The sequence below is a fragment of the Rattus norvegicus genome, chromosome 8 (assembly GCF_036323735.1).
Source record: "Rattus norvegicus strain BN/NHsdMcwi chromosome 8, GRCr8, whole genome shotgun sequence".
In the NCBI taxonomy this organism is placed as follows: domain Eukaryota; kingdom Metazoa; phylum Chordata; class Mammalia; order Rodentia; family Muridae; genus Rattus; species Rattus norvegicus.
This window is the reverse complement of record NC_086026.1, coordinates 126675637-126703008: the sequence shown is the minus strand read 5'-3', so window position 1 is coordinate 126703008 and position 27372 is coordinate 126675637. Positions and strand designations below refer to the sequence as shown.

The 27372-nt window shown below is 44.0% G+C and overlaps 1 protein-coding gene across 8 annotated transcripts in view; it reads left to right on the top strand.

The window, feature by feature from the left end:
- Positions 1-25449, top strand: part of Cmc1 (C-x(9)-C motif containing 1) — a 100844-nt gene extending 75395 nt beyond the window's left edge. For 6 of the 8 annotated variants that reach the window (XM_039081810.2, XM_039081809.2, XM_006244034.5 and 3 more), the window contains 2 exons: positions 18595-18685; positions 25134-25449. In XM_039081810.2, the coding sequence (XP_038937738.1) occupies positions 18595-18685; positions 25134-25254 (212 nt within the window). In that variant the 3' untranslated portion in view covers positions 25255-25449. Of the gene's footprint in view, positions 1-18594; positions 18858-25133 lie in introns of those variants that run through there. The other 2 variants (XM_063265846.1, NM_001135259.2) reach the window with 2 other exon arrangements.
- Positions 25450-27372: the final 1923 nt, after the last annotated feature.

Below are 27372 nucleotides of genomic sequence, written 5' to 3'. Positions count from 1 at the left end.
GCTCCACTGTCTTCAGCCACACCTCCCTCCCTGGGTTCTGTCAGTTTGTTCTGTGATTTATCAGGTTTTATCTGTGGTGGTTGATTTCTGCTTTTTCTTTCCCCACCCCCAGACAGGATTTCTATGTAACAGGGCCCTGGCTGGCTGTCCTGGACTTGTTTTGTAGATGAGGCTGGCTTCGAACCCACAGAAGAGATCCATCTGCCTCTGCCTCCAGGGTAGTGAGTGCTGGAATTAAAGGCATCTGCCACTACACTAGGCCAGAGGTTGATCTCTAATTATTTTAGTTTCCTGTGTAGCAGGCTACACATGGGTGTAAGCAATTATTGTGGCTTAGAAGAAGGGTATTGAATCAGTTTCTTGTGGTCTTTTGCAAGATGTTAGATGGTTTTATCCTTGGAAATAAGGAGGTTCTGGTGAACTTTCCTGCCAGGAAAGAACAATAGGCTCACCTCCCCATCCTACCCCACCCCACCCCACCCCATTATACCTTACCCCACTCCACCCCCACTCCACCCCACCCCATTATATCACACCACACCCCATTTTACCCCACCCCACCCCACCCTATCCCACCACCCCACCCCACTCCACCCCACCTCACCCCACTCCACCCCACTCCACTCCATCCCATCCCATGCCACCCCATCCCACCCCACCCCATCCCAGCCTGAAACTGTTCGTGGTTTGAGTGATAAATTTGTTCTGATACATTTTGTACAAACACACTCATGAAAAGAAGAGCTGGTGATTTAAGTTTTTCTTTTGGGCCTTAATACATAGGATTTGCCAGGAGTTGTGGTGCAGGTCTATAATTCCAGCACTTGTGAGACTGAGGCAGGAGAATTCTGAATTCAAGGCCAGTCTATTGAGGAGGCCCTGTCTTTGAAAACTGGGTGAGGAATGTAGCTTGGTGGTAGTGTTACCTAGGTGTGTAAGGCCCTGCCTTCAATCCCAGCACTGCAGAAACACAGAAGACAACAAGGACCATGCTCATGTTCTTATAGCCTGTTCCTGGCTCACTCTGTCTTGCTGCTCTATCGAGATGTATATTTTAGGCTTGTATATGCCCAGTTTTTATTAATGTATCTAAAAAAGATAGACTCTAAAATATCTTTGCTGGCCTTTCAGGTTGGTGGTCTTTCTGGGTGACAGTCTTTCAACATTACAAAACATACCATACTATACATTCATAATGTCAGACAGCTTCCTCCGCCTGCAGTGTCTGAGCACCAACACTGCTCCCTCATTGGCGGGGACTCAGCAGAATTCTTGACTCTTGACTTTGAAGGGAAGAACTCTATTCAGTGTTGTTTGGGTAGCTTGTGTAGGGTTAATTGCAATAGGAATTGGATTCCTCACCTTTTTCCCCTATAAATCCTAACATGCTATTTAATGAATGTAGAGTTATGCAAAGCATTTACACTGAACAGACTGGCTAAGTGTATCTTTCCTATCTGGCGTCGGATCCCCACTGAGTGTTAATACTCAAATGCTCCTTTGCGATGTGCTCTCAGGGACAGGTTTGTCCATGTCCCTCCTCCGTCTGTTCTCTGTTGAAGAACTTGTGTATAGGACATACCCAGTTTTTCCTTTCCACTTCCCCTTTGTTCTAAAGGACAGGGTCCAGGATGTGAGGAAGTAGGTCACAGATCTATAAACTGGTGAGAAACCAAGTAGGTTATGGAGGAAAAAGTGGAGCTTCATTGCCCTCTAGGGGTTCGGTTTTAACACAGTCCATGTTTATAAAAAGATTCCCTAGGCAGGAGCTGAAAAAGAGAGCCTGTGTGTGCTGCACAGAGGCACGCTGTCACCATGTGGACACTGTGACACCAGTCACAGCAGTCATTACAGTGAAAGCACACCCAGTACTTTGTCAGATTTCAACTAATGCCTCTGTTGGGTCAAGCCGGTTACGGATTTTCAAGAATTATTTCGTGACTAAGCCATCATTTAGTGTTTTTAGTGTACCGCCCATTCCCCATAACAGATGGGGAGTGAGGTAGATGAGATTGGGGCCGGACTGTCATCAGGAAACGTGTCCGTTGGTTTCAGCTATGCTCCTGGGCATTTTCTTCCTGCCCCTGTGGGCGCTGTCTGCTGGTGCTCAGTGCTGAGCACTGCGCTGAGGCCGCAGAGGTTGGAGAGGGAAGCGATTTGCTTTTCTGTTATTGACAGTATCAGCTAAACTTGGGCTGTGTAAGGAGTACATAGGGAGTTTATATGCAGATATGTTAATGTTTTGAGTATTTAAGCACATGTCTATATTGGATGTGAAAATTCCTGTGGTTATTAACATTTGGAAAAGATTTTTGTATGTTAATTTGTATGTATTTAAAATGTTAATCCCTGGGGGATCCTACAAAGCCGTGTGTGCAGTGGGTTTCTACTGTTTCTGATTACAAGCTATGATAGCTTGTATTTGAACTAGTAGTATACAGTATTGCCGTACGTAAGTACGTTGACTCCATCTCTGTCTCGTGGTAGAAACAGAGGCCAGTCTGGAGGATGGGCAGTGCTTGTGCTGTCTGCATCTCCTGCCCCTTCTCTTCCATCACCAAGTTGAACATACGATGTTAAGAGTTTACTTGGAAAATTGCAGATCTTTTCAAGGATCTAACTGAAAATAATTTTAAGTTTTATAATTAGTATTAAAAGGAAATCTTGAACCACAGGTTCTGTATCCCAAATAAGTCTTAGAATGTTGAGACAAGGAATCTAAACATTTTAATCATGACTAAGAGGAAAAATAAAACTTGAGGTGTCTGCTGGGAAAAGTAGCGTTGTGCTAAAAGAATTGCACCGAATATTCTTACATGTTAAATTTGTAAAGCCGTTTCTTACTGAGTACGAAGACTGCGGGTTCCAACTTTTAAATGAATTTTCAGTTCTCTTAGCTGGTGGGGAACTGGAGTTCAGTGAACACTATTAGGCATGTACAGAGCCTACGTTCAGTCCCCAACAAGGGTTTTTGTTTGCTTGTTTTTTTATTCCAGTTTCACAGTTTCCAAGTTCTAAGTGTGCACGTTCACATCCTTATATGGATCTGATAAGATTATTTTTAGAATCATGGCTGCTGTTATAGGTTATAAGCTATAGCAAGCTGTGGTCACACACAGTATGAACTGCTTGAGTGAAAGTCTCTTGCAGGGAGAGCACAGTGGCTTGAGACTGTGTTTCTGACCAGGCTGTTTTTAATTGCCTTTATTTTCTTTTAAATGGTTGATCGGTATCCTTTACTCAATTGGAGTGTTTAAGCCACTTCGAGTTATTTCATTCTTTGAGGTGACTTTACTTTTTTCTTTTTCAGTTCAAACAAATGTGATCTATTGCATAGTTAACTGTACATAAAGTTTTTAAAGTACAGAACTTGGAGTGCTCTGAGCATTATTAAAGAATATTTTAATGTTTCTGTGTTTATTTAAGGCATGATACTAGCCTCCATCATGAAAATATTATGGAACACACTGGTAGGCTTGCGGAGTCCGTCTGTCTTGACTGTGTATTCTGATTTTGAACAGTACTGGTTGACTGGACAGCATTGACATTATCTTTTGAAATCATAAATGCGTTGATCACCCCGCCGTCAGCTTAGTACTTTTGATCCCTTGCTTGTGTTTTGTTGTCACTGGTTTAAAACCATCTTCGAGCAAACTACCAAGCTCCTGAGGTTTTCAGCTGAGCTCTCGTCATATTTCTATAGCACAAAATTGAAAGTGAAACAATTTTATCCTAAAAACCAGTTGTAGAGCGCTTGCTCTCTGACCTGGGAAGAAGCGTGTGCTGCCTTAGGCTCTCACGTCTGTGTGGATGAGCTGTGGTCAGGTTGTTTTCTCCACTGCAGAGATTTGTACACCTCGCTCGCATCAGTGTCTCAAGACATTGGGTGCTGCTCTGGGAGCTCTGAGCCTGGATGGGAAGGATCTGCTTACTCTATGGTTGCTGGCAACATTTATTCCTTAGTTCTGATCAGTAACATTTTAGTCCATGTAGCAGTATGTACCACCAAAAGCTGTTGGCTGAGGAGAGAGCGTGTACAAAGAGACAGCCACAGCCTTTTGTAACTTAACTATGGAGGTGGCAACATTTACTTTGCCATATTCCTTGGTTAGATGCCAGTAAGGAGGGTTCATGTGTGCCCTCCTCTCTGTGGAGGCATGTGCCCTGGTGTTCAGCAGGAGCTGGGGCCCTGGGGAGCTGCCAGAGGCCATTTGCCTTTGCAGGTGCTGGCCATTCCTTGCTTTCTTCTGTGTTTACAGAAATTACTTTGACTCGTTTTTATAAAACATCCCACTTGGACTTCACCCGTGGCTGCGGTCCTATTGTCTCTTGCTGCATTGTTAGCACTGCTGGGACTTACCTTGGCTTTCAGCCTCTTCTCTTCTCTTTGCCCTCTCACCATTGTCAACTGTTCCTTGAAGAATAGTTTTCCTGAATTTATGTGTTTAATAAGTGCTTACCTAGTGTGACATCCGAGATGCCCCCCTTTTCCTCAGGCATCTCCGCAGAGAGGTCCTGTGCTAATGAAGCATCCTGAACCAATGCTCTTTAACGGTTGCCATCTTTTCTGATGTCTGTCCTCCCCTGTGGGCTGCTGTGAGGGCTCTGGAGCGCCTAAAGGGTACAGGGGCAGGGGACGGCGCAGTGCTCTTGTTTTAGCCTTTAGGAATGATTTTTCTTTCCCCACAAGGTTACATTTGGTGCTTCCTCTCTAGGAAGTGTGGATCCCTGAAGAATGACATGTCCCCGGTGGTTTGCTGAGCCTGCCGAAGTCGTCTGGAGGTGTGGAGAAGCTCTCGTACCCAGTGCTTTTCTTGTGTTTGTTTCCTTCTGTTGACTGTTGAGACTTCCGATATTTGTGCCCTCAGTGCTTTATTGAGAGTGAGGAGAATATTAACACATGTTTAAGTCGCACATCCTAGGAAGTGGAATTGGGGCTGAGGTCTGTTTTGCCCTCTCTGCACAGAATCTATCTCTGATACTGCTCTTGGAGGTTTGTGACATGCGGGTCTCCATTTAGGACATGGCAGCCAGCCAGCCAATTTTTGCTGTTTAAAAGCTCTTTTTTATTAAACACTGAGAAAAGTTTATGCGTTTAGTATTTTGCAGTTTTTACTCAAAATTATCTTCGTCCTCTTTTCCTGATCTGTTCTGTTAGCACACAGACATCTTCTCCATCTGGAAGATTTTCTTTCTCTTCTAATCTCATCTGGAACTCGGTTGCTAGGTAGATCTTTCTGGGATATGCATCTCAGTGACACTTGCCACCTTGTGTAGGATTGAGCCTGAACTCTTACATTAAAGCCATAAATCAGTTGGACTGATGTCCTAGGTAAATACATCTGTCTTCCCATGCATGCCCCGTGAGGATTACAAGGCCTGCTTAGTCCACTGTGGACCGTTTTCCTTGGCAAGGTCTGTCTAGGGCGTCTCCAGAGGTGGATGTGGTGGATGCCCCTTCCCAGGATGCAGCAGAAGTGCGAGGTTGCTGCTCCTGTTGCCATAGGTACCATCATTCACTGAATCTTGTCCACCTTATAAGTGACAGCCCACTTCTAAGGTTTTAGTATTTGCACTCTCTGAGAAGTCGCATTTTCCATCCCCAGATTTTCCATATTTTTAGGATTATTTTGAGTGCCAAGCAGTCTTCACAATGGTCTTCTCTGTATGTCAGTTGTGCACGTTGGGTGTCATCCAGGACTCTGATGCAGCAGTAAGTCTCTGGGAAGAAACCGCAGCAGGTTCATGGTTGCGCCTCCTAGTCTCATGTGGGTCATTTTCTTCTGCTCGTCTCCGCACCATGACACATTTGGGGACAAGGTGGATGGGATGCTTGATCCTGAAGACAGGCTTTGCCTTGAGCAGAGCCATGAGCAGACAGTCTGCTTTGTGAGAGATGACAATGCCAATGGAGTTTCAGAAACACCATCCTCACACCGGGTGTAAAGAGAAGAGCTGTGGGGAGAAGCCAGGTCATGGGCGTGGGCATGCCACCTTTGAGGGGTGGCAGAGAGGGGTGGGTTAAGCAGCCTCTGAAGAAACAGGGCCTTCGGTGGTGGATTCTAGGCTTGCAATCAAAATGCCTTTAAAATTTCATTTATTTATTATGTATAGAGGAGGGGAAGCAGTGATAGTTTGGAGGTCAGCAGACAACTTGTAGGAATCTGTTCTTTTTCTCTATCATGTGCATCCCAAGTATAAACACGGGTCATCAGCTTTGGTGACAGGCACCTTTACAGGTTGAACTGTTAACTGGTCAAAATTGTCTTTTAAAAGTACTCCTTCTTGGTTGGAAGGTGGTGGCCCAGCCTTTGACCCCAGTCCTTGTGAGGCAGAGGCAGGGGAATCTCTTGAGTTCAGAGTTAACCTGCTCTACCGAGTGAGGGCCACAGGGAGAAACCCTGCCTTGAAAAACCATCCAGCTTGATAACCTTTAGTGTGCGTTTCTGTACAGTTGCTTCATTAGCTACCAGAATAGTGGGTGCCATATGCCATCGCTCAGGGTGGCTCGTCCTTTCTGTTACATAGAGTAAGTCCCTGCCCGTCAACAGTGTAGGATAAACACTTGTGTTAGGCAGAGTTAATGTTAGAATGTTAGAATAGGATTTACAGATAAGAGGAAGATCGTGGAGCAGTGGTCCTGGTGCCTCTGTGGTAAAGGGGCTGTGGGTTACCTATTTGAGATTTCAAGGATTTTAGATGCTAGGTTAGATATGGAAACTGTGTATGTACTGTGTTGGGAACAAGGAATGGATCCAGCAGCTCTATCGTTGGTTATTCAGGAGAGCCACGTGGCTGCCAGAACCATGAAGGCTGAAACATGAGAAGCTGAGTGTGCAAGAAATTCGAAGGTTGTGCTGTGGTTAAGAATTTACAGTGAAACCACTACCTACAGTGGTGTAGAAGATGTTTCCTTTTTCTTTTTTAAGATTTATTTATTGTTTGTTTGTTTTATGTATGAGTACACTGTAGACTGTCGCTGTCTTCAGACACACCAGAAGTGGGCATCAGACCCCATTACAGATGGTTGTGAGCCACCATGTGGTTGCTGGGATTTGAACTCAGGACCTCTGGAAGAGCAGTCAGTGCTCTTAACCGCTGAGCCATCTGTCCAGCCCTGAAAGCTTTTCCTTTTTAGAGGACTATGAGACCACAGCTTTCCAAGCTGGTGTGGAGTGACTACAGGGAACTGCCTGGTGGTCTCGTCTCATGGCCCTGTCACAGTGTCCCTCATTTATAGCGCCAGTGACCTTGTCTTCTGCACAGTCTATCTATAGACACTCCCTGTCTGAGGCTCCTGGCTGAGGATAGTGGTGCTCATCAGTTGCTGTCCCGTCATAAACCTGGATTTGTATTCTTCATGCTTATGTTTTCCTGGGCTAAATATTGGATTCAATGTCTTTTTATGTGTGTGTTTTGACTCTTAGGATCATAGAAAACATTCTTTCTTATATATTGTAGAGCAGAAAATATTCAGTGTTTACAATAGTTTGGGCACTCAGTGTTTGAGCCAGATTATTAAATTTGTATGCACTGGAAGTGTACAGCTGTAGAGAAATGCAGACGTTTATGCAATGTAAATGTTTAAAGCACCAATGTTTAGTACTCAGCCTAGCCAATCAGAGTTGGAATTTGTTAAATCTGTTGGCAATGTGCTGGGGAATGTTTCTCAGGCTCAGTTTTATACCTGAGCCTGAGGACGGAAAGACCGAGAGTAGTAACATGTGAAAGGAGACACGGCCTCGCACAGCCCTGCCCACCAAGCGGTGTGCTGCTTTCTGAGCCAATCTCCTGTGGCCGGGATGTGTGGAGCATCAACAGTGAGGATGGCTCCTGAAGGAGGTTTTTAAAACAGAAACGGGTTAAAAGTGTAATGGAAGGATGTATGTAGACATCGAGTACTGGGAGTTAAGACTTACTGTGCTTTTATTTCATAAGTACAAAGACAGTTCTTAATTGCAAGCTAAGAAACAAATGGAAATGGACACAATTAAAGCCAACAGACAACAGGATTCCAGGAAACGCACATTTGTTCAGAGCATCACAGTTACTTTTGAAAACGGAATAAATCACTTTAGCCTTATGTCTATGAGTTAGATTTTCATCTGTCCTCTGTTCTGTCTGTTACACATCTGTCAGCTGCCGCCCGCCTCTGCTTTGCAGTGCTGGGAATTGTCAACCATGACGGCATCCTTGCTAGGTAAGTGCTCTGTCACTAAGCTGTTTCCAGACCCATCTTCTCTTTAGAAAGTTCTTTGTGTTCACTGAGTTGTGTAGCATGGAGCTTCTTGGGACAGACTGTAATACTAGATCAGTCACCCAGCCCGTCAGCCAGGTCTCCGTTCCTTACTCCAAGGCTTGATGGAGAGAGATGCTCTGCTGCTCCGAGCCAAGCGCCTCTCAATCCTGTTACCGTGGAGACGTTGCACTGATGCGAGGTTTTGCCGCTTTTTGTTTAGAAAAGCGGAAGGTTGAGTTTCTACATTCCACTTCTCCAGAAAGACCCTTGTTATAAACCTATATATATATATATACAGATACATATATAAATATATATACATATATATATTAAAGATAGATTTATTGGGAAGCTGCTCTCGGGTGGGCAAGTTCACTAGCCCCGAGGACCAAGGCCAAGAAAGGTGGTGTAGGGGAGGGAGAGAGAAAGAGAGAAGGGGGCACAGGCACAGAGAGAACTACTACAAACATTCTATTTTTATTTCTTAATGATTTTTATTTTTTGAATTTATACTTATGTCATTCCTCTGTTCCCTTTTCTCTCTCCAACACTTTCCATGGACCCCATTTGTTTGGTCTCCTATCCATAGCCTCCTTGTCTTTGCCCCCCCATTTCCAAGTACATAAACAATGCCTGCTTGTTGTGTATGCGTGTGATCGCAGGGCTGACCGTGCAGGATTTTAAATGTAAGTCTCGCGTCTTCATCTTTTCCTTTCACTTTAGCTCTAGAACTCAGATCCTGGCTGCTTCCCAGAGAGTGACCGGGGCGTTAGCAGCATTAGCAGCCAGGCCTTTTGAGTGGTGGGTAGAGTGGCTTGGGCCATGCTCAGCAAATGAGTAGTCTCATCTACGGTTACTCTTCCTTGACGCCCATTTTCTTTGTAAATATATCTTTGGGTTGTCACACACAGAATTAGACATTTGGGTTATGGGGTATGAAATTATCAGGTTGGTTTCCTTCTAAGTTTTTCCTCTGACAGTTCCCTCAGAGGTCCTACCTGGAGAGCCCTACTGAAAACGCATCATATTGCTCCTCACAGCCCTGTCTCCCACTGTCCCTCTTCCAACACTAACAGTCCTTAGGGTTCTTGTTTGCCTTTGAGAATAAGCTTGCAATGACAGCTCTGGTTTGTTTTACGCTTACATTCCAAGCAGCTAGAGCACAGCTTGATGGAGAAATATGCTCAGTGCATATTTCACAAAAGAGTGAGTTGGGAAGGTAGACTTTGAAGAGGATCAGAAGGATAAGAGCATGCACTAGACCAGGGAGTGGCATCTTGGAGCTTGACCCCACAGCAAGGTTCAGGCCAACATGGGTGATGCAGTCAGACTGTCTCATAAAACCAAAGGGGAGACGTGGGGAAATGTTTTCATTACAAAAGTAAGACGGGTGTCAGATGAGATGCCTGTGGCCCTGGCTGTCCTGGACTTGCTTTGTAGGCTAGGCTGGTCTTGAACTCGCAGAGATCCACTTGCCTCTGTGTTACAAGTCCTGGGATTGAAGGTGGATCACCACTGCCAGGCCAGTGACCACGGAAGACTTGCAGGCTTTAGTTGCCGTAAACAACAGGCAAACCCAAAACAAAAATTACATAAGCACAGGACATGGTTTCCATTGCGACTGTGTTTTATTGTGTTTTATTATGACATCAGATTGGTTTGGGGTACTAATTGTAACTGTTTGAACATTTCCATGTTTGCATACCCAGTGAGGCTCACATGTAAAGAGAGTAATGGTGAAGCAACTCTTCTCTGGGCTAACCTGGGCTCACTTCTTTGCTCCTTTGATGAGTAGGAGACAAACTGAAGCAGCCTTGACTGTAAGGCAGTCCGGACTCATTTTGGAATTACAATAAAATCCAGTACCAAGTAGATCGGGAGCAGACTGTTAGGACTCCGAATTAGTCTCTCCTCCCAGCTGTTATAAGATGTCACAGGGCAGGAATTATGCATATATTCAGTTAAGTAGACCACCACGGTGAGACTCTGTAAATCGTTGACTGCTTAGTATTGTAACTGGGATATTTTACAGCAAACCCAGAAGACTGGGAAGTAACATTCCCTGTTGGAGTTGAACAGTATGATGATTCTCTGGTGTTTGAGTTTGTACATTTTTAGGTTATGCCAGAAAACCAGCTGCTGCTTGACTTTAGTTGTGAAACACTGAATTATTCATTTCCATAAACAAACTTCCTTAGTAGGTATTTAGCATTAATTTATTTCTCTTTATTTCAATCGACCCTGTTGACATTCTGGCATAAAATTAAAAAATATTCTTTGTGGGGTCTAACAAACCAGACTTTGTGATAGCTACGTTTTCTACCTCTGTTCTGTGGCAAAACATTTACATATTTGGAGAGATGAATTATATCTTCTGGTTCCCTTTTACTTTTTTGATAAAACAGAATAAAATCAAAATATTTCTCTGTAGTGCCTTTAAGTATTCAAGACTCTGCTTGGCATCGACTCTTGACTAGTTAGATCATAGCGCGATGCTGTATGCTTGCACGTGTGCACTACATAATTAGTCTCAAGTGTGACACTGTAAGTGTATCAGCAGAATTTTAAATAATTATTTCATCGTCTGTATTCATATTGTTTGATAGGCTATTCAGTAGCATAAAAACATAAAAGTTCATCGTTTTGTGGTTCTTTGAACTCCCCTATCTACAAATATATGTTTGTGAAGCATAGAAACAAAAATATATGTTTTTATAGTATATATAAGATTTTTATATATAAAATGTATACCATTGTAACATTATAACATAAAGTTACATTATATATCTGTGTTGTATGTACAGCACAATTTTGGTTTACATTACTTGGAAGTATATTATTCTCAACTCTAGAAAACTATACATTTAAGTACAATTTTCATTCTAAAAATTTTAAGTTTTTCTAATTTTCCTCTAAATTTTTGAGTTTACTAACAAGCAAAATAGCCACTTCTGGTCAATTAACATAGCCAATAATTAGGCCTTATAGTTTGTCTTCATGTTAAGTTTGAAGGAAATGGGGGGCAAGGTCAATTCCACCTTCTTTTTATAGTAACAATTACACATGCATGAGAATTTTCTATGGGGGTTTAGTGTTCTTTCCACTCAATAAGGTTGGTCCACTCTGTTCTTCTGTCTGAAAAGTCACGTAGAAACAATTGGCTTGCTTTCAAGTGTGTGCCTGCCTTCCTGAGAGGACAGCCATAGAAAGAGTATGGCCTGGAGAGGGGTGGCTGCTGCTCCTTAGCCCTTGTAAACGTGCCCGGCATGCCATCTTTCCTGAGAGTGATCCGTCTCTAATGAAACTATATTCTTAACTACTTGAGCTGATAAACAGCAAGGTTTGTTTTAAAGAAGTCAAGTTTATTTTGTCAATTTTCTATTTGCCCTGTATAAGATATATAATTACTTTACTCCATCTCTGTGTTCAGATTAATCAGATCCTGCTACATAGTGGTGCTCAAATTAGAATAATACTTTAATCAACTGTGTTAGCCATGCCATGGCAGACTAGGGGAGCTTCTGGCATATTGAAGATGCATGCATTTTATTTCGTATTGTAATTTAAAAGTAAAATCAGAAATATTGATTTCTACTTGACTGGAGAGATGATTTAGTTTGAATATCAGTCTGATGCTAATCAGGTGAGAATTAATTGAGTTGGAGGTATTAGATATTCAGTGCTGTTAACTGAGCCGTGATCAATCTAGAAAGAAGCTTTCTGTTGGACTGTGCTAGAATTGTCAAACAGCTCATGCACTAACAGAATAGAATAATCTTTTTGTGTTCATCCTTCTAGCTTCTTGTCTCATTAAATGCACCACTAAATTCATTCTATACACAGACTAATCTTTAAAGTGTAGAATGTTAATAAATCGTAATCTAATAGAAAATTAAAAGCATAATAATTTTGTCAAAAATGCTTTTGTTGTCATGATTTTTTTCTAATACATTATCTAGAGCTGAGTTTTAAAGCCAAGTGTTTAAATACCTACTTCTGAAGAATATTTGTGCCATCGGATGAAAACCCTACATCGTCATTTAACTGTTCAACACTGAAAGAAGTGAGCAGTACAGAATTATTTTAATGTTTATTTCCTGAAATAAAAATACAGTCAGTAGCGTTTTGTTGGTCTGAAATGTGCCATGGGCTTTTCATTTATTTTAAGGGTGTGATAGCAATATCATAAGTGTTGTGAAAATATAAATGGTGAGATAACACCTCCATAGGACCTGAGCTTCAGTAGTAACATTGGAAAGTCTTTAAATAAACTGCAGCCAGAACGGAAAGGATAGATTTGCCTTGTTAACCAGGGACAGTGCGCTTACCAATGTCTAATTAAGCTTACGGCACCATGTCTTTTGCCCCTTTCCCCCTTTTTTCCCTTCATAATGGAGACATTAGATCTATTTACCAGGACAGTAGCAGCACATTCTGTTGCAAGGGCTCTCTCATCTGGCAGCTGGTGTGACCGTGTGAGATTAGAGTGAAGCTACAGTGTGATTTTTGGGAGTGTCTTTTTACCCTGAAATGATGCTTTTCACTTGACGGGACTACGTAGACATACATTTCACAAAAAAGAATCTTCTAAATTTGTAGTTGAGAACAGTTATTTAAGGAAATTAAGCTATACGTCGGAAACAGCCTTGGAAGGTGATGAATGGGGAGTTCTTAGTGAGTTGTGGGGTTCCCTCCAGTTGTTGCTAAACAGAGACTGGGGGAGAAGAAGAATATGGAGAGATGGCTGGCTTCCTCACGCCAGCCCCTCAGCCCCGCTTCCATTTCCTTCTCTTGTAGCCTATAGCTACTTTTCTCCTCCTTTTCTTTTTTAAGTTTACATGTTGTTCTATGCCCCAGACCAGCAGGTCTTCAGGTCCCTCCTGTGAGACAAGCACCGCAGTGCCTGCGTGCCCTCCCACTGCTTTGTGTCTGTGTCTGAGCAGTGACATGTGCCCTTTACTGACATCCCTTAGATCCGGGGACTGCTAGTGCTGACCCACCCCTGCTGTAGTCTCAGCTCTGGGGTGGGGTAAAGGCAGGGGATTGTTTGAGCCCAGCAAGCTGAAGATTGTTAACACCCCTCAAAAAATGAAAAGAACAGAGCCGTGAAGAGCAGCGCCTCTCAGTGAGCTGTTTGTAATGCTGTGCTGTTCTGTGGTGAGGTATTTTGTTTTGGCAGGTGATAGAAGAGTTAGACCTGATGCTGACAAAAGATACATCTTTTGTTTCAAGAAGATAGGAAATGACTATCAACATGCTATTCCTTTAGTGAATATCTATATAATATTCCTTTTATGGTTATCCACAAAATAATGCATTTTAAGGAAGATACATGTGATAGTTATCTTCGTAGGGGGTGAATGAGCCTGCTCCTGTGTTACCTTCGAGGCCCTCGTTCTTGTTTCGGATGAGCTGTTTAAAAGCCGCTCGTGACCATCCTGCTTTGTGAGTAGACTGTGTCAGGCCCCAGAGTGGGATATGTAAGGAAAACGGAGGAGACAGACTCCCTGGCTTTTTGCCTGACTGCTTTCTTAGTCCTCCACCCCTCATCTTTAGTGCTGGCCATGGTCGCTCCATTTCCCACCTGTGATCTCTAACAAAAGGCAGGTGCTCAGTCAGGTGTTTGCTTTGCTGGTCACACTGGACCATACCTTCCTTTCGAGCTCTCGCAGCACTTTGTTGGGATCTGGCTCCTCTGAGCTGCACTAAGTTCTCCACATGCTGGGAACGTTGGTTTTCAGACAGTGTCTTGCTCTGGTGACTCCAGCTCACAGAGCAGCATTTGGCTCCATTTTCAGTGTGAGCACAGAAGAAGGATGATTCCGCAAGTCATTGTGTGTGCCGTACCAGCAGCATCTGTGAAGGGCAGGTTGATAACAACTCCTGAAGACCATGTGGGCAGACAGACACTAAAACACACCAGACCAAGAGCTTCCTGGGCATGTGACACGTGGGATGGCGCAGCACCTCACTTATGTTTCACAGAGGACTCTTAACACGGGAGTGGAGACGGAGGCCTGGCCGTCACTGGAGAGCCCTGTGTGGCAGCTCAGCTGGGACCTTGCCACTCGATTGGCCTTCTTCCAGTGCCCCGTGACTGTCTGTGTGCTCACGTGTCCACTCGATAGGCCTTCCAGTGCCCTGTGAGTGTCTGTGTGCTCACGTGTCCACTCGATAGGCCTTCCAGTGCCCCGTGACTGTTTGTGTGCTCACGTATCCACTTGATAGGCCTTCTTACAGTGCCCTGTGAGTGTCTGTGTGCTCACGTGTCCAGGGCTGGTGTCTAGGCTCCTGTACACCTCACCTCTGCAGCTTCACTCCATCCTGAGACCCCGAAGTTGCTTTCCAGCTGATTGGTTAATGATCTAACTACCCGCAGTGACCCCGAGATTGTTGGTGTCTGTGTCTATGTTGCACCTCTTCAAACTCTGTCCCCTCTTTAACCCTTTTGTAACCTCCCACATACGAACACCCAGAGAGATATAATTACCATATGATGTGTGATCTGAGAGTTAATATTAGTAATTAAGATTGAAATTAATCTTTTATCAGCCAGCTATCAAGGGAAATTGGGACCACTTGGCAAGCGCAGTCAATGTACTGATGATGCAGCCTGTGGTTGTGTCATTATTCTTTAGAATGGTTTGACATCGTGCAAAGACAAATGCACCCAGATTTCTAGTGTAATGTGCTCATGATGTACTTCAAATCCACAATGCAGAATTTATCATTTTGTGTGGTTACTGTGAGAAGCTTATGAAAGGAAAAGAGGCTTCATTAGTGCATATGTGAATTTATTCAGTGGCCTCTTCAAATAGACAGTAAAAGTATCTGCCACCATTCCTATCGATAGCCCCTCCCCCATGCTCATGGCAGAGACTCTAATTAAACTCATTGGGTCACAGGGAAAGTAAGTAAAGTGTAAAGTTAACTCAGTAGAAGCCATGTTAGTAATAATGATAATGGTTATTATTGTTATTATTTACTTATTCTATTATTATTATTATTATTTATTACATCCTGCTCACTGCCTCCTCTCGATTACCCCCTCCCACAATACCGCCCCCATATTACCTCCCCTTCTCCTCTGAGCAGGTGGGGACCCTCCAGGTATCCCCCTATTCTGGCACATCAAGTCTCCATGAGGCTAGTCTCATCCTCTCTCACTGAGGCCAGACAGGGCCGCCCAGCTAGAAGAACACATCCCACAGACAAGCATCAGCCTTTGGGACAGTCCCTGCTCCAGATGTTCAAGACCCACATGAAGACCAAGTTGCCCAGAAGAAAGCATATTTAATGTGTAAAATTCTTGCTTAAAATGTTTAAAAACATTTATGAGAAATTTTCAGAATAGGATATAGACTCAGGAGTTGAGGTATCCGATGCTATTTTGTTTTTGGTGGCTACTAAGCTGTTTTGTCAGTAGTATGGTAGTTTGATACTAGGCAGTTTATTTGAGAGAAATGAAGGTTGTACAAATATATCGATTTCCATGTTTTCAGAGACAGGTTCTCTCTATGTAGCCTTGGCTGTCCTGGAACCTGCCCTCTATACCAGGCTGACTTTAGATTTACAGAGATCTGCCTACCTTTGCTTTGAGTACTGAGTTTAAAAGATTTTCATGTTCTTGGTATTTTACAGAAAGGGGAAAAAAAGTCTTGAATGCATGTCTCATTAACCTTCAGAACAATAGTCTCTTCAGTCTCTTTGTTCATGTGCATTTGAATTACTTTAACATAAGTTTGATTAAATGAAATTTAATTTTTGTAGTCCATAATTTTACTTTAATGGTTACTAATCTTTAGTTCTTTTTTGGGTCCTATTTATATAGTTTTTTATGGTTTCATTAATATTCAAAATTGATAGAATTGGGCATGTAGACTTTAACATTTCACACAAAACTGATAGGTGGAAGGAAGCTCTTTACTTCTAAGACTTTCAGAGTATCATTTTTCAGTCAGTTTGCAGTATTAGCAACACCAGTTTTACATGATTATATGCTAATGCAGGAGGAAAGAAAGACTGTCATTAAAATGTGATGGAGGCCCAATAAAACAACTTGGGGCTTCAGGTCTGTTACATTTACTCCCAAGAGATTTGGGCATGAAGAGGAGGACCCTGGACAGCTCCTCCTCTGTGAGGAGAACAAAGAAACCCTGCCGCCACCTTCCAACTAACTTAGTGTACTTCCATTGTTTTTACGATGCAGTGCCCATGTGTTCTGCGTGGAACGGAGGCAGCAGAATGTTGGGTTTGTTATTAATTATGAGTTAGACTTTTGATAGTAACCACTGTGTTTTCCAAAAAGGACTTGGTATTTGCCAGCTAGCGTGCTTTCTTCAGGCAGAGCTCAGTTCGGTAACAGTGTTTCTTCCAGCGATTCTGAGTAGACCAGTTGGGCGCAGGTGTGATGAGGTCACAGTAGGGCACAGGAAGGACTTCCAGCTTACTCTTCATCACCTCTGTTGAAGATGGCAGTTCTCTTAAAGAACCCTGTAGTCAAGGTGGTCAATTCTGCACTAACTTTATGGCCACATTCCCTTTGAGGACTGCTATGTCTTTATTTTTGATCATATCTTAATACAGTGCTCCAAGTACAAAAACAAATATGTAAGAAAAATAGGCATTCTGAAATCAGAAGTAAAGTGTCTTGATATCCATGATCATGCCCCCGATGTGTCTACTGGTAATGGGCTATCCTTGTCTGCTTTGTGTTTTGAGATGGAAGTCCTTCGCCAAAGGACACAAACAAAAGCTCGCTGGATTTGACTTAGCCGTCATGCCCAGCTTATCTGTATAGTGAACAGAAATACTTGTAGTTGGGATGAAGGAAACGATGGATAATGTTCAGACTAAACAGGTAGGTGGAGTTGGGATGGAGGGCTGAGACCTAAAGACCACTCACTCTGGCTGTGAGGGAGTACAAGGGGTCACATCCTATGCACTACTTAAGGTCATCTCGTCTCTGCCCTGTTCCTGTTCTGCCGGAGTCTAGCTCTGCTACTCTGGTGGATTCTGCTCTGTCTGCTGTGGAGCTCTAGTTTGGCCAAATCCCTCCCATTGAACTGTGTATACATTTATTTCAGTGTTGCTGTGACGTAAAAATGTTGTGTCACATATAGGTATGTGCTCTGCAGAGACTCCTGAAATTACCTGCTTGCTTTAAGCTAATGATGAGTTATGTTCGTTAGTGACTAGACCTCTCGAGGGCTCCATGGCTCGAGGGCATATGGAACCATGGTTTTATATTACAGAAACTATCAAAGCATCAAGGCTGTGCCCGACAGCTTCCTCGTGAGGCTGGTGTCCTGTTCAACACCTGAGTGGGTAATCCTGGCAACTGGACAGCAGAGCCTAAAACTGCTCGGAGCCACAGAGTAGCCGGGCAGTTAGGAGCATGGCTGCGCAGATACACGGCAAAGCACATTGGCCTGTGGGGAGGATTGGGTGCTGGGCTACTGATCAGACCCAGAGCAAGTGTAAGGCAGTGTCCAGTGGCTGTGGGTAGATGGTGGCGGCACATGTAACTGGTGTGGTCACAGAAGGAGACGTAACAGAGAAAACTGTTCGCAGTGCTGATGGCGTCTTAGGATCTGGATAGATGAGAGCCCTGGCACTAGAATTTAATGCCCCACGCAGGGATCTTCAGAAAGGGGAGGCTACGCTGCCATCAGAGGAGAAACAGAGGTGGATGCCAGTTACCTGGGTCTGGTTTGAACACTTCTACCTTAGGGTTTCTGTTGCTTTAAAGAGACACCATGACCACAGCTCTTATAAGGAAAAGATTTAATCCGGATTAGCTTAGAGGTTCAGAGATTCAGTCCATTGTCACCATGGTGAGCAGCATGGCACCACACAGGCAGCCATGGTGTTGGAGAAGCTGAGAGCTCTACATCTGGATCAGCAGGCAGCAGGGAGAGCAAGACATTGGGCCTCATTTGAGGAGCTGAAACCTCAAAACCCACTCACGGCAGGGACGTGTTTCCTTCAAAAAAGCCGTGCCTCGTATCCCTCCCTGTGTGCCAGTGGGGCCATTTTCTTCAGACCACCACATCTGTTACTTGTTCCCCTTAGAGTACATTCTTGTCCCACTAGAAATCCTATGAGGTCACTGTGGTCTGTGTCTCTGCAGTTTTCCTGCTTTATCTTCCAAGTCTTCCTCTCAGATCCTTTTCTAGAAAGTGAGCAGTACTCGCAGTCTGCTCCTTACTACGGTGTTTTAACTGACCATGGAAGGCATACAGTGCGGACGTGGATTCTAAGCGAGGGACTGTTAGAATTTTTAAATCATGATAACGTAGTGTTTGCCTTTCTTATATATATATATATATATATTTTTTTTTTTTAACTTTCAGATTTTACCAGATGTTGCAAGGACTCCGGGATCCTTATGGTATTAAAATGCCGTAAAGAGAATTCTGCGCTGAAAGACTGTCTAACTGCTTAGTAAGTTGTCACCTCAATGCTTGTGGCTCTGTGATTGGACACACGTGTAGTAGGAGAATGTTATTAGCTCATCACCTGCAATATGTTCTGTACCTCTGGTTAAGACATTAGTATGTTACAGGTTATTCTAAAAGACATTTAGGAAGGGACTTAAAAATTATATTTGGCAGAATCGTATGCATGATTTTCCACATGGCTTACCAAATACTTTTTTTACAGCGGTTGATTTACAGAGTGAGTACAGCCTGCTTTTTAGTCCTCTATGGGAAGCAGCTGAACTAGACAAGCCCTGGGAACTCTTCATCCTGGCGGTTTGCTGAATTTGTTCATTCAACTCCTGGGAATGCTGCAGCAATGATGTGGGAGCTCTAAAAGGAAATTCCAATTTCTGAAGCTTTATCAAGTCAGAAAAGGGCAGGCCTCCCATGGAAATCCTTCAAATGTTCAAAGGTTGGTGTAGCACCAGCCAGCACAGTGAGTGCCTGCTCTGTCTGAAGTGCCTCCCTTCGCCTGGCTGCAGCACACCCAGCTACGTGTGTAGGTGGCTGCTTCCCCGTCACTCGGGCTCACAGGAGCCTTGGGACGGGGAGACAGATGACTGTTCTGAATCCTGATGCCCCTGATGCTTTTCCCACCAAAGTCCTTTGTGCTAGAACTCTGTACTTTCCCCTCTGTATGGCAGTTTTAGACTCAAGCTCAGACCCTTAGGAAACTTGAGACAGGGAAACCTTTATGCCTCTTCTTCCTCAACATGTAACTCCACCTTCTGTCAGCTAAGGGGCAAAAACCACACACTGAACGCACACCTAAGTCCCTCGCTGCAGTGTGTTGTCCTTGAGGGTGATAGGAAGCCAGCCCACCAAATCACATAGGCCCTCAACACAACAGTCTGCAGGTTTATGCTCTCCACCTGGAGGACAGGTCTAGGCTATCAGCCTGAATTCCCAACCTGGAATGTTCCTGGACGTGTAGGCTCATCTGCAGGGCTCAAGAGCATCCTAACCTAGCCTGATTCATCTGTTGGTCATTGATAGACACGATGGCCCTTCCTGTCTGTGTACAGGAAGCCAGTGAGCAGTGTGGAGTCCTGGTGACAAGCCACTGCTGCTGTTATTGGAGATCATCTGCTCAGCACTTAGAACCCTGGGCACAAGCCAGCTGGAATTTCTTCCCTGAACCTCGAATTTCCCTTGCCCTGGTGACTGCCAATGCCAGTGTGTGCTTCCTGTGTGACCTTATAAAAGGCATCAGAGCCCTTCAACAGGAGGAAGTGCGTGCTTGAGGAGTGTATTGCACACTCCTGCATAGCAGAACACCTTCATTTAAGTCTGTAGGCGATACAAGTTCCCACAAACTGCAGCTGCCTTTCCTAGACTCCCTCAGACGATGTATGTGCACAGCGATGTGAGAGTCAAGTCCAGTTTTCAAAGGCCGAGGCTGTACACAGAACGAGCCAGCTCCTGCAGGCCTTGGCCAGTCAGTCCAGAGTTATCATGGGAAATGAAAACTACAGCTCTGCTCCCATCATCAGAGTCTCACCGTGGCCAGGAGACCGCTCTTCCCATGTCACACAGGGTTGTAAATCGCTGTTTCCCACTGCGCATTCTCCATAGGCTGGGTATATGGAAGAATGGGGGATGTCCCTCAGATACACGATGCCCTCAGCCACTGGAGAGGAGGAACCATGTCTGATGTCATTCTATCTTGCCTGATCAGAGAAACCCTCTGCCTTCTCAGCCTAGAATCTCTGAGTTTTCTCTAAAAGTGCAGAGTAAACCATGATGGCACTTGCTTGTCATCACAGCATTCAGAAGTCTGAGATAAGATTGATGCTAGTTCAAGGCTAGTCCACGCTACACAGATTCAAGAGGTGCAAAATGTGGGGGAAGGGGGCATGTTAGGAGAAAAGGGTATGTGGGAAGCCTGTCGTGAAATACATTTATCACAGAAATTACAACATGAATATTTTCCTCAGGAGTTGTTTGACTACTACAAAATCACCCCGAGTAGCACTTGGTTAGCCATGGTGACAGAAAAATTGGGAGGGGAAGGGGTTGGAATAGCTGCTGTTTTGCCCAGCAGTAAAACAGTGATTAAATCAAACAAACCTGCCACAACTTAGGTACGAGGTTTGGGGTTTGGTGGGGACTTCCCATTGACCATGGTAGAGATCTGATAGGAAAATGTCTTCAACTGTAGCTCAGATCTGAAACTTGTTACACTGTTTTACATACGTGTTCTCCAGAGGAACAGAACTGACGGAGTGATCTATAGACATCAGTCCTCAGGGCTGGGTGTCTCAGCTGGTCTTTGGTCTGTTTGGATCCTAGAGATGTCCATTCCACTGCCCATGAAGGAAGGCCTCCGCAGGAGGATAGATGGGCTTGCCAGAGAGATGAAGGCAAGCAGGCAAAAAGCAAAAGCTTCCTTCTACCATGTCCACTGAAAGACGCTTCCACCAGGAGGTGTGGCCCAGACTTAGGGTGGGTCTTCTGACCGCCAATGACCCAATCAAGACAGAGTCCTCACAGGTGTGCCCAGGTGTTTGGATTTCAGTTGATTCTAGATGAGGACGCATCTACAAGCTAGATTAGTCATCACAAGTTGTCAATCTGACACACAATCATATCTCCTTACATAAATTTTAGTTTCCAAATTGAAAAAAATCATAATTGTGTTTAACATGATATTACTGTCTCATGTACGACAGCGTTATATAGTGGAAATACCTGAGTTTTACCGTTATCCTTTCCCACATGGACCTACAGCCTTTTAGAAGGGTAACTGTTCACTGGGGAAAGGAAATAATCAGACTTTCCAGGGTATCTTGGGTATAGGTTCTGAATTGACACTGATATTGGGACACCCCAAGAAGCAGTGTGGACCTCCAGTTGAAGGCAGCTGCTTACTGACATCCAACCCACAGCAGGTATAGTTCCTAGAAATCATCCCGTGGTTGTTTCCCAGTCACAGATGCATGAGTGGACAGATGACGGCGAAGCTGGCCGACTTCACATTGCTTTCATAACTGTGGAGTGAGCGCTAGTGTGGTTAGAAAGGCCAAATGCAAACCAGTAGACTTGGCCCTACCACGGAAAGTAGTGAATATAGACAGTATCCCATCCCTGGAAGAATGGCGGGAATTAGTGTCACTGTTCAAAGACTAGAGGGTGCAGGGATGATAGATTGATTCATCACATTCCCTTTAACTCTCTGGCCACTGCCTATGACTGATGGATTGTGGGGAATGAATGACAGACAGTTGGCCACAAAAACCTAGTCAAGTAGCGACTTAGTTACTTTTCTATTGTTGTGAAGAGACACCATGACCAAGGCAACTTATATAAGAAACCATTTAATTAGGGGGCTCATTTACAGTTTCAGAGGTGAGTTCTGACCATCATGGCGGAGAGCATGGTACAAGCAGGAAGGCAGGCATAGTACTGGAGCAGTAGCTGAGACCTTACATCTTATCTCCAAGTTGGAGGCAGAAAGACAAACAAGACAGAGACAGACGACTGAGTCTGCCATTAAGTTTGAAGCCTCAAAGCACACCCACATTGACATACCTCCTCCCAGGCCATTAGGAGGCGTCTCCTAATCCTTCCCAGATAGTCCTCCTACCAAGGAGGGCTCTAGCATCCAAATGCACAAGCCCATGGGGGCCAGTTTCATTTAGAAACCACGGGTAGTGATTCCTGTGGCAGCTATGGTACCAGATGGGGTGTTCTTACTTGAACAGTTGTACCACATGGTACATGGTATGCAGCTGTTGGTCTAGCAATGCCGCCCTCTACCTGTCCACAGAGGAGATCGGAAGCAGTTTGCTTTCAGTTGCCGAAAGCCAGCAGTATACTTTTATAGTCCCTTCAGTAGTATATATTAACTCCAGCCCTGTGCCATAACAGTCTGACAGGATCGTGATCGTCTCTGTAATGTAGAGTATTACACTGGAGCACTGCATTGATGACATTATGCTGATTAGACCAAGTGAGCAGGAGGTAGCAGCCACTATGGACTCTTTGGTAATTATATGTGTATTAGAAGATAGGAAATAAATCCAACCAAATTTAAGGGCTTACTGCCTCAGTGGACTATTTAGTCAGTGGTGTGGGGGCATACAGAGAGAGCTATTCCTTCTGAGATGAAGGATAAGTTAGTGTGCCTGGCCTTCCCACCCTCAAGAAAGAAGTGCAATGTTTAGTGGACCTCATTGGATTCTACAGACAGCACATTGCTCACTTGGGTCTGTTACCAAGTGACACAGAGAGTTGCTAGCTTTGAGTGAGGTCTGGAGCAGAAGGCTCTTGAGCAGGGCCAGGCTGCTGTGCAGGCTGCTCTACCCCTTGGACCACAGGACCCAGCAGACTTGCTACTGAGGTGTCAGTGGCAGGAGGGGTGCTGTTTGGAGCCTCTGGGTCCACTTTGGGTCAGTCTCAGAGGACTTTGGGATTTGGGAGCAAGGCTGTACTCTCATCTGAGTACATTATTTTCCCTCTGAGAGAGAGCTCTTGACCTGCTTGGGGTCTTACTGGAAATTGGATATCTGATAATGGACCACAAGTTATCAGGAAACCTGAGCTGTCCCTTGTGAGCTGGGCCATGAAGTGGTGCATGTACAGCAACAATCCACTGTCAGTGGGAGGTATAGATAGGAACGATCTGGCCTCAGCAGCTAGGTCCTGAAGGCACTAGCAAATTTCATGAAACATTTCCCTAAATGCCTATGGTTCTACTTTGATATGTGATTTCTTGTGTCTAATTCACTAATAAAGTAGCCTGTCTTTATTTGTACATAAACCTGTTCTAGGTGGGGCAGCCTTAGAACAGAGAGGCAGGAAGAGTCTACAGAGAGGGCAGCCTGGGCCCGACTGGCTCAGGGAGAACGTGGCCAGCTTTGCAACCTTGACTGTCCTCTAGCGAGAAGGGACCGTTCCTCTAGGCGTGGTGGTGAAGTACTGTGCATACATAGCACATGGACCAGGGTGCCTGGTGCACGGCAGGCGCTTAGTAAGCATTACGTTTTTGATGGACTCTTATTTGACTGGCACTTGTTACTATTTGAACATCCTTTTCCTACTCTTGGAAATATGAACCTCAGGGTCTAGTTTGTTGTGGGGAAGGAGGAATCTTGCTGTTGGCTTTTGAATCGAGAAAGGCAGCCAAAGGTGGATTTGACATTATCTGAAGAATGATGGAAAGTTATGAAATTTTTCTTTGGCATTAAGTCCCAGAAAGCACTCTTTGTTCATTACTATAGCAGGTCACAACGTGCATGTGGCTGCTGCTCCCTTTTAGCAACATGTTGATAGCGCTGTGTGCTCCTTCACTATGTCTGCCCTCTCCACTTCTCACTATAGTAGGACCCAGTTCTGACCCCTCTCAAACTGCTAGTCTAGTGTGCTTGCTGATGGCCAAAGCCAAGAAGCAGAAGCACCCTCTTTCTCCCAACCTTTCCCATAGTGGTAGCTTTCATTGCCCTAGAAATGCTGTCCAGTTGGCTGCACATTTCTCCACTCAGCCTTGTCTTCCATAAGCTATTGCTTAAAGTCACTTTCTTTGGGTTCTGTTAAGAATCTTAAATCTAAGTGTAGTTTGTACCCCTGGATTAAATCACTAGATTCTGCTTCTCTGATTTTCTAAACATCTTAGGGAATGTTTTTGTTCAGTCTGTGTCATGTGGCTTGAATTAGTTTTCTATAATCTAGAGTCATCTCTTCTAACTCTGGTTAGTTACCAAATCAGCAAAAGGGTGATTTTTTTCTGCATCCCCGTATCGATCTCTTCCTTTGGGTTAGCTTACGTGCCCACCATTTCTTGCTTGAATATTATGATTTGAGATCCAACTTTAAAGTCCTTGCTGTTCCCGTTTAGCCTACCTGCCACACACTGCCATTCATTCAAGACTCTTATTTGCAGTTAAGTCTTGTCCTGCTGCTCTCAGGAGACTGTTGTGGTGCGACATCGGTGGCCTATGCAGATCTGTAGCTGTGCACTCAGTGTTCCTGGGCTCGTCCTGCCGTATGCACAGTCCACTGTGAGCTTCAGCCCACCTGCAGTGTCTCCCGCCTCTCACTTTCCCTCACTGTCTCCTCTGTGGTCCTGCAAGGAGCGCTCGCCCTGGTTCTCACCCGCACCTCCCCTTCCTTCCTCCTGTCTCCATGCCGTTCCTTGTCCTTCTAATATTTTGTTCTAGTCCAGCCCGTGTCTGTTGAACCATGGGCTTCTAGAAGGCGGCATCATTCATCGTTCCATCCTGTGCAAGACCAAACCCAAGGTCTTGTATTACTATTACAAAATTTAAAAATCATTGTTTTTCTCACTAGTTTATGTTTATTGTGTCTTGAAATTGAAAGTCAGCTTTTCAAGATTAAACCTCACGAATATCTAAATGTTATTAAAGCTTATATTCTATCTATTGTGAAATATATGGATTTACTTCTTATAGCTATAATGATCCAGCCTTCTATGAAGAATGCAAACTGGAGTATCTCAAGGAAAGGGAAGAATTCAGAAGAACTGGAGTTCCTACCAAGAAAAGGCTCCAGAAGCTTCCCACAAGCATGTAGGCAAACAGTGAGTCAGACGTCCCATCATGGAAGCCATCTGTAGTGTCAATCAAACGATGGACTGGAACAACGTTGCTCATCCTAATCATGAAAACATTCATTTTTTTTAATGAAATAAAAACATTTATTTCAGAGTTCTGGCTTATTAAATATGGGATGGGGAAAATAAATAAAGTTTTCCTGGCCTTAACCCAAGTTCTTCACCTCTAATTGTAATCAGTGCTAACTGTCATAGTTTCATGTGTGCATTTCCTTCTGCTCATGCGGGCTGACGGCCTGTGTGGGATGAAAGCCCTAGGGGAGGACTGGACCACCTTCAACACTGCTGACGGCAGCGGTGGCCACCCAGCAGTCTGTTACCCCATCAGAGGCATGTGGGCAGGGCTGCAGACTTCCTATGGGCTTATTTGGAAACAAGATTAGGCAAATTATTTTACTGAAACCTTTGATAGAAGTTTTTCTGCATTATTTCTTGATCTTTTGAATTTGGCTACCCAAAAATACTGTATAATATTGGGTTTTAAGAAGTTGGTATTGTATGGGCTGGAGAGATGGTTCAGTGGTTAAGAACACTAACTACTTTCCCAGAGGTCCTGAGTTCAAATCCCACAACCACATGGTGGCTCACAACCATTTGTAATGGGCATTGGAAGCCTTTTTCTGGTGTGTCTGAAGACAGCGACAGTGTACTCATACATGAAATAAATAAATCTTAAAAAAAATAAAAAAAACGAAGTTAGCATTGTTAAGTGCGAACTTCTGTTTTGTAACATGAGGGATTTGGGAGGAACTGTGCTAAGTTTCTGTTTTAGTGTGTTACCTTAGTCTAAGCTTTCTATATTAAAAGCCATTTTAAAAAAACAGGAAGGCAAGATTTAACTTTGGCTCCAATCCTATGAAAACAATTTTTTTCCTCATTCAAATGAAATGAACCCAGAGCATGTTAAAGCTTCATACTGTACTGACCAAAGAACTAGATTACTCTAGTTTGAAACTCAAAAAAATCCATTCTCCTAGACTGCAATCAAAAGCTGACCGAGGCCAAGGAGAGCAAACACAGTGAGGAGACCGCAGCGTGGGGAGAGGGGCAGCAGCCGACTTACTTCTGAGCTGGCCTGTTGGCACTGGCATATTCCTAGTGGACAAGGCTATAGTTGTTCTCAGTGACTCAAAGAAAAGGCAGTTACTACAAGCAGCCGGGGACATAGTAACGCTATTTCTGTTGTGTCTCCTGACCGATAGGTACTAAGTAGATGTACTCTGCTCATGCTCACCTCTGCTCTGACTGGTGTACCTGCTGCACATGTGTCTGGATACTGGGCTTTTACCAGTTCATGGGCAGTTCTATTTGGCCTTGGCTCAAGAGAGTAAGGGACCAAGAGGAAGGACCAGGTGGCTGCTTAAGTTGTGTCCTAGTATTACTGAGTTACAGGTGTACTTAATTGGATTTTTCTTAGAAAAGAAATCCAGCTCTTATAGAGAATTTCAAGGGAAGCTCGTTGGGGTTGTCAGCTAGTATGAAAAGGATCAACAGAACTGTCAGTTTTAATGAATCACAAAATACAGATTGTACCATTGACTAAGTATATATTTAAACATTTTCTGACCAGGTAAAAATATTTTAGGGTTTATCTTTTCTAGCTAAGGAGTCTTATACAGGCCATGACACTTCCAACTGTTAACACCAATCAGACTGTTTTAGCAATCCTTTTTGATAACTGTAACTACTGATTAGAGGAAATTTGCTCCAGTCAGAAACGTTGGAGAGGGGCTGGGGATTTAGCTCAGTGGTAGAGCACTTACCTAGGAAGCGCAAGGCCCTGGGTTCGGTCCCCAGCTCCGAAAAAAAAAAAAAAAAAAAGAACCAAAAAAAAAAAAAAGAAACGTTGGAGAAATAAAATTAATACCAGATTTTGGAAATATACATAGGCAAGGACAGTATTTCACATCGAATTCCATTTTAAAAACAAAAATAATTTTAATTAAAACAATTTCTTGGCATTGTTCAAAAACATAAGACTCTTTTTACAAAAGAAAACTTCCCATCTTGGTTTTAAAAAAGGCAAACGAGGAAGTAAGCTGCATTAGACATAAGAGGATGGACAGCCTCTGCAGCCA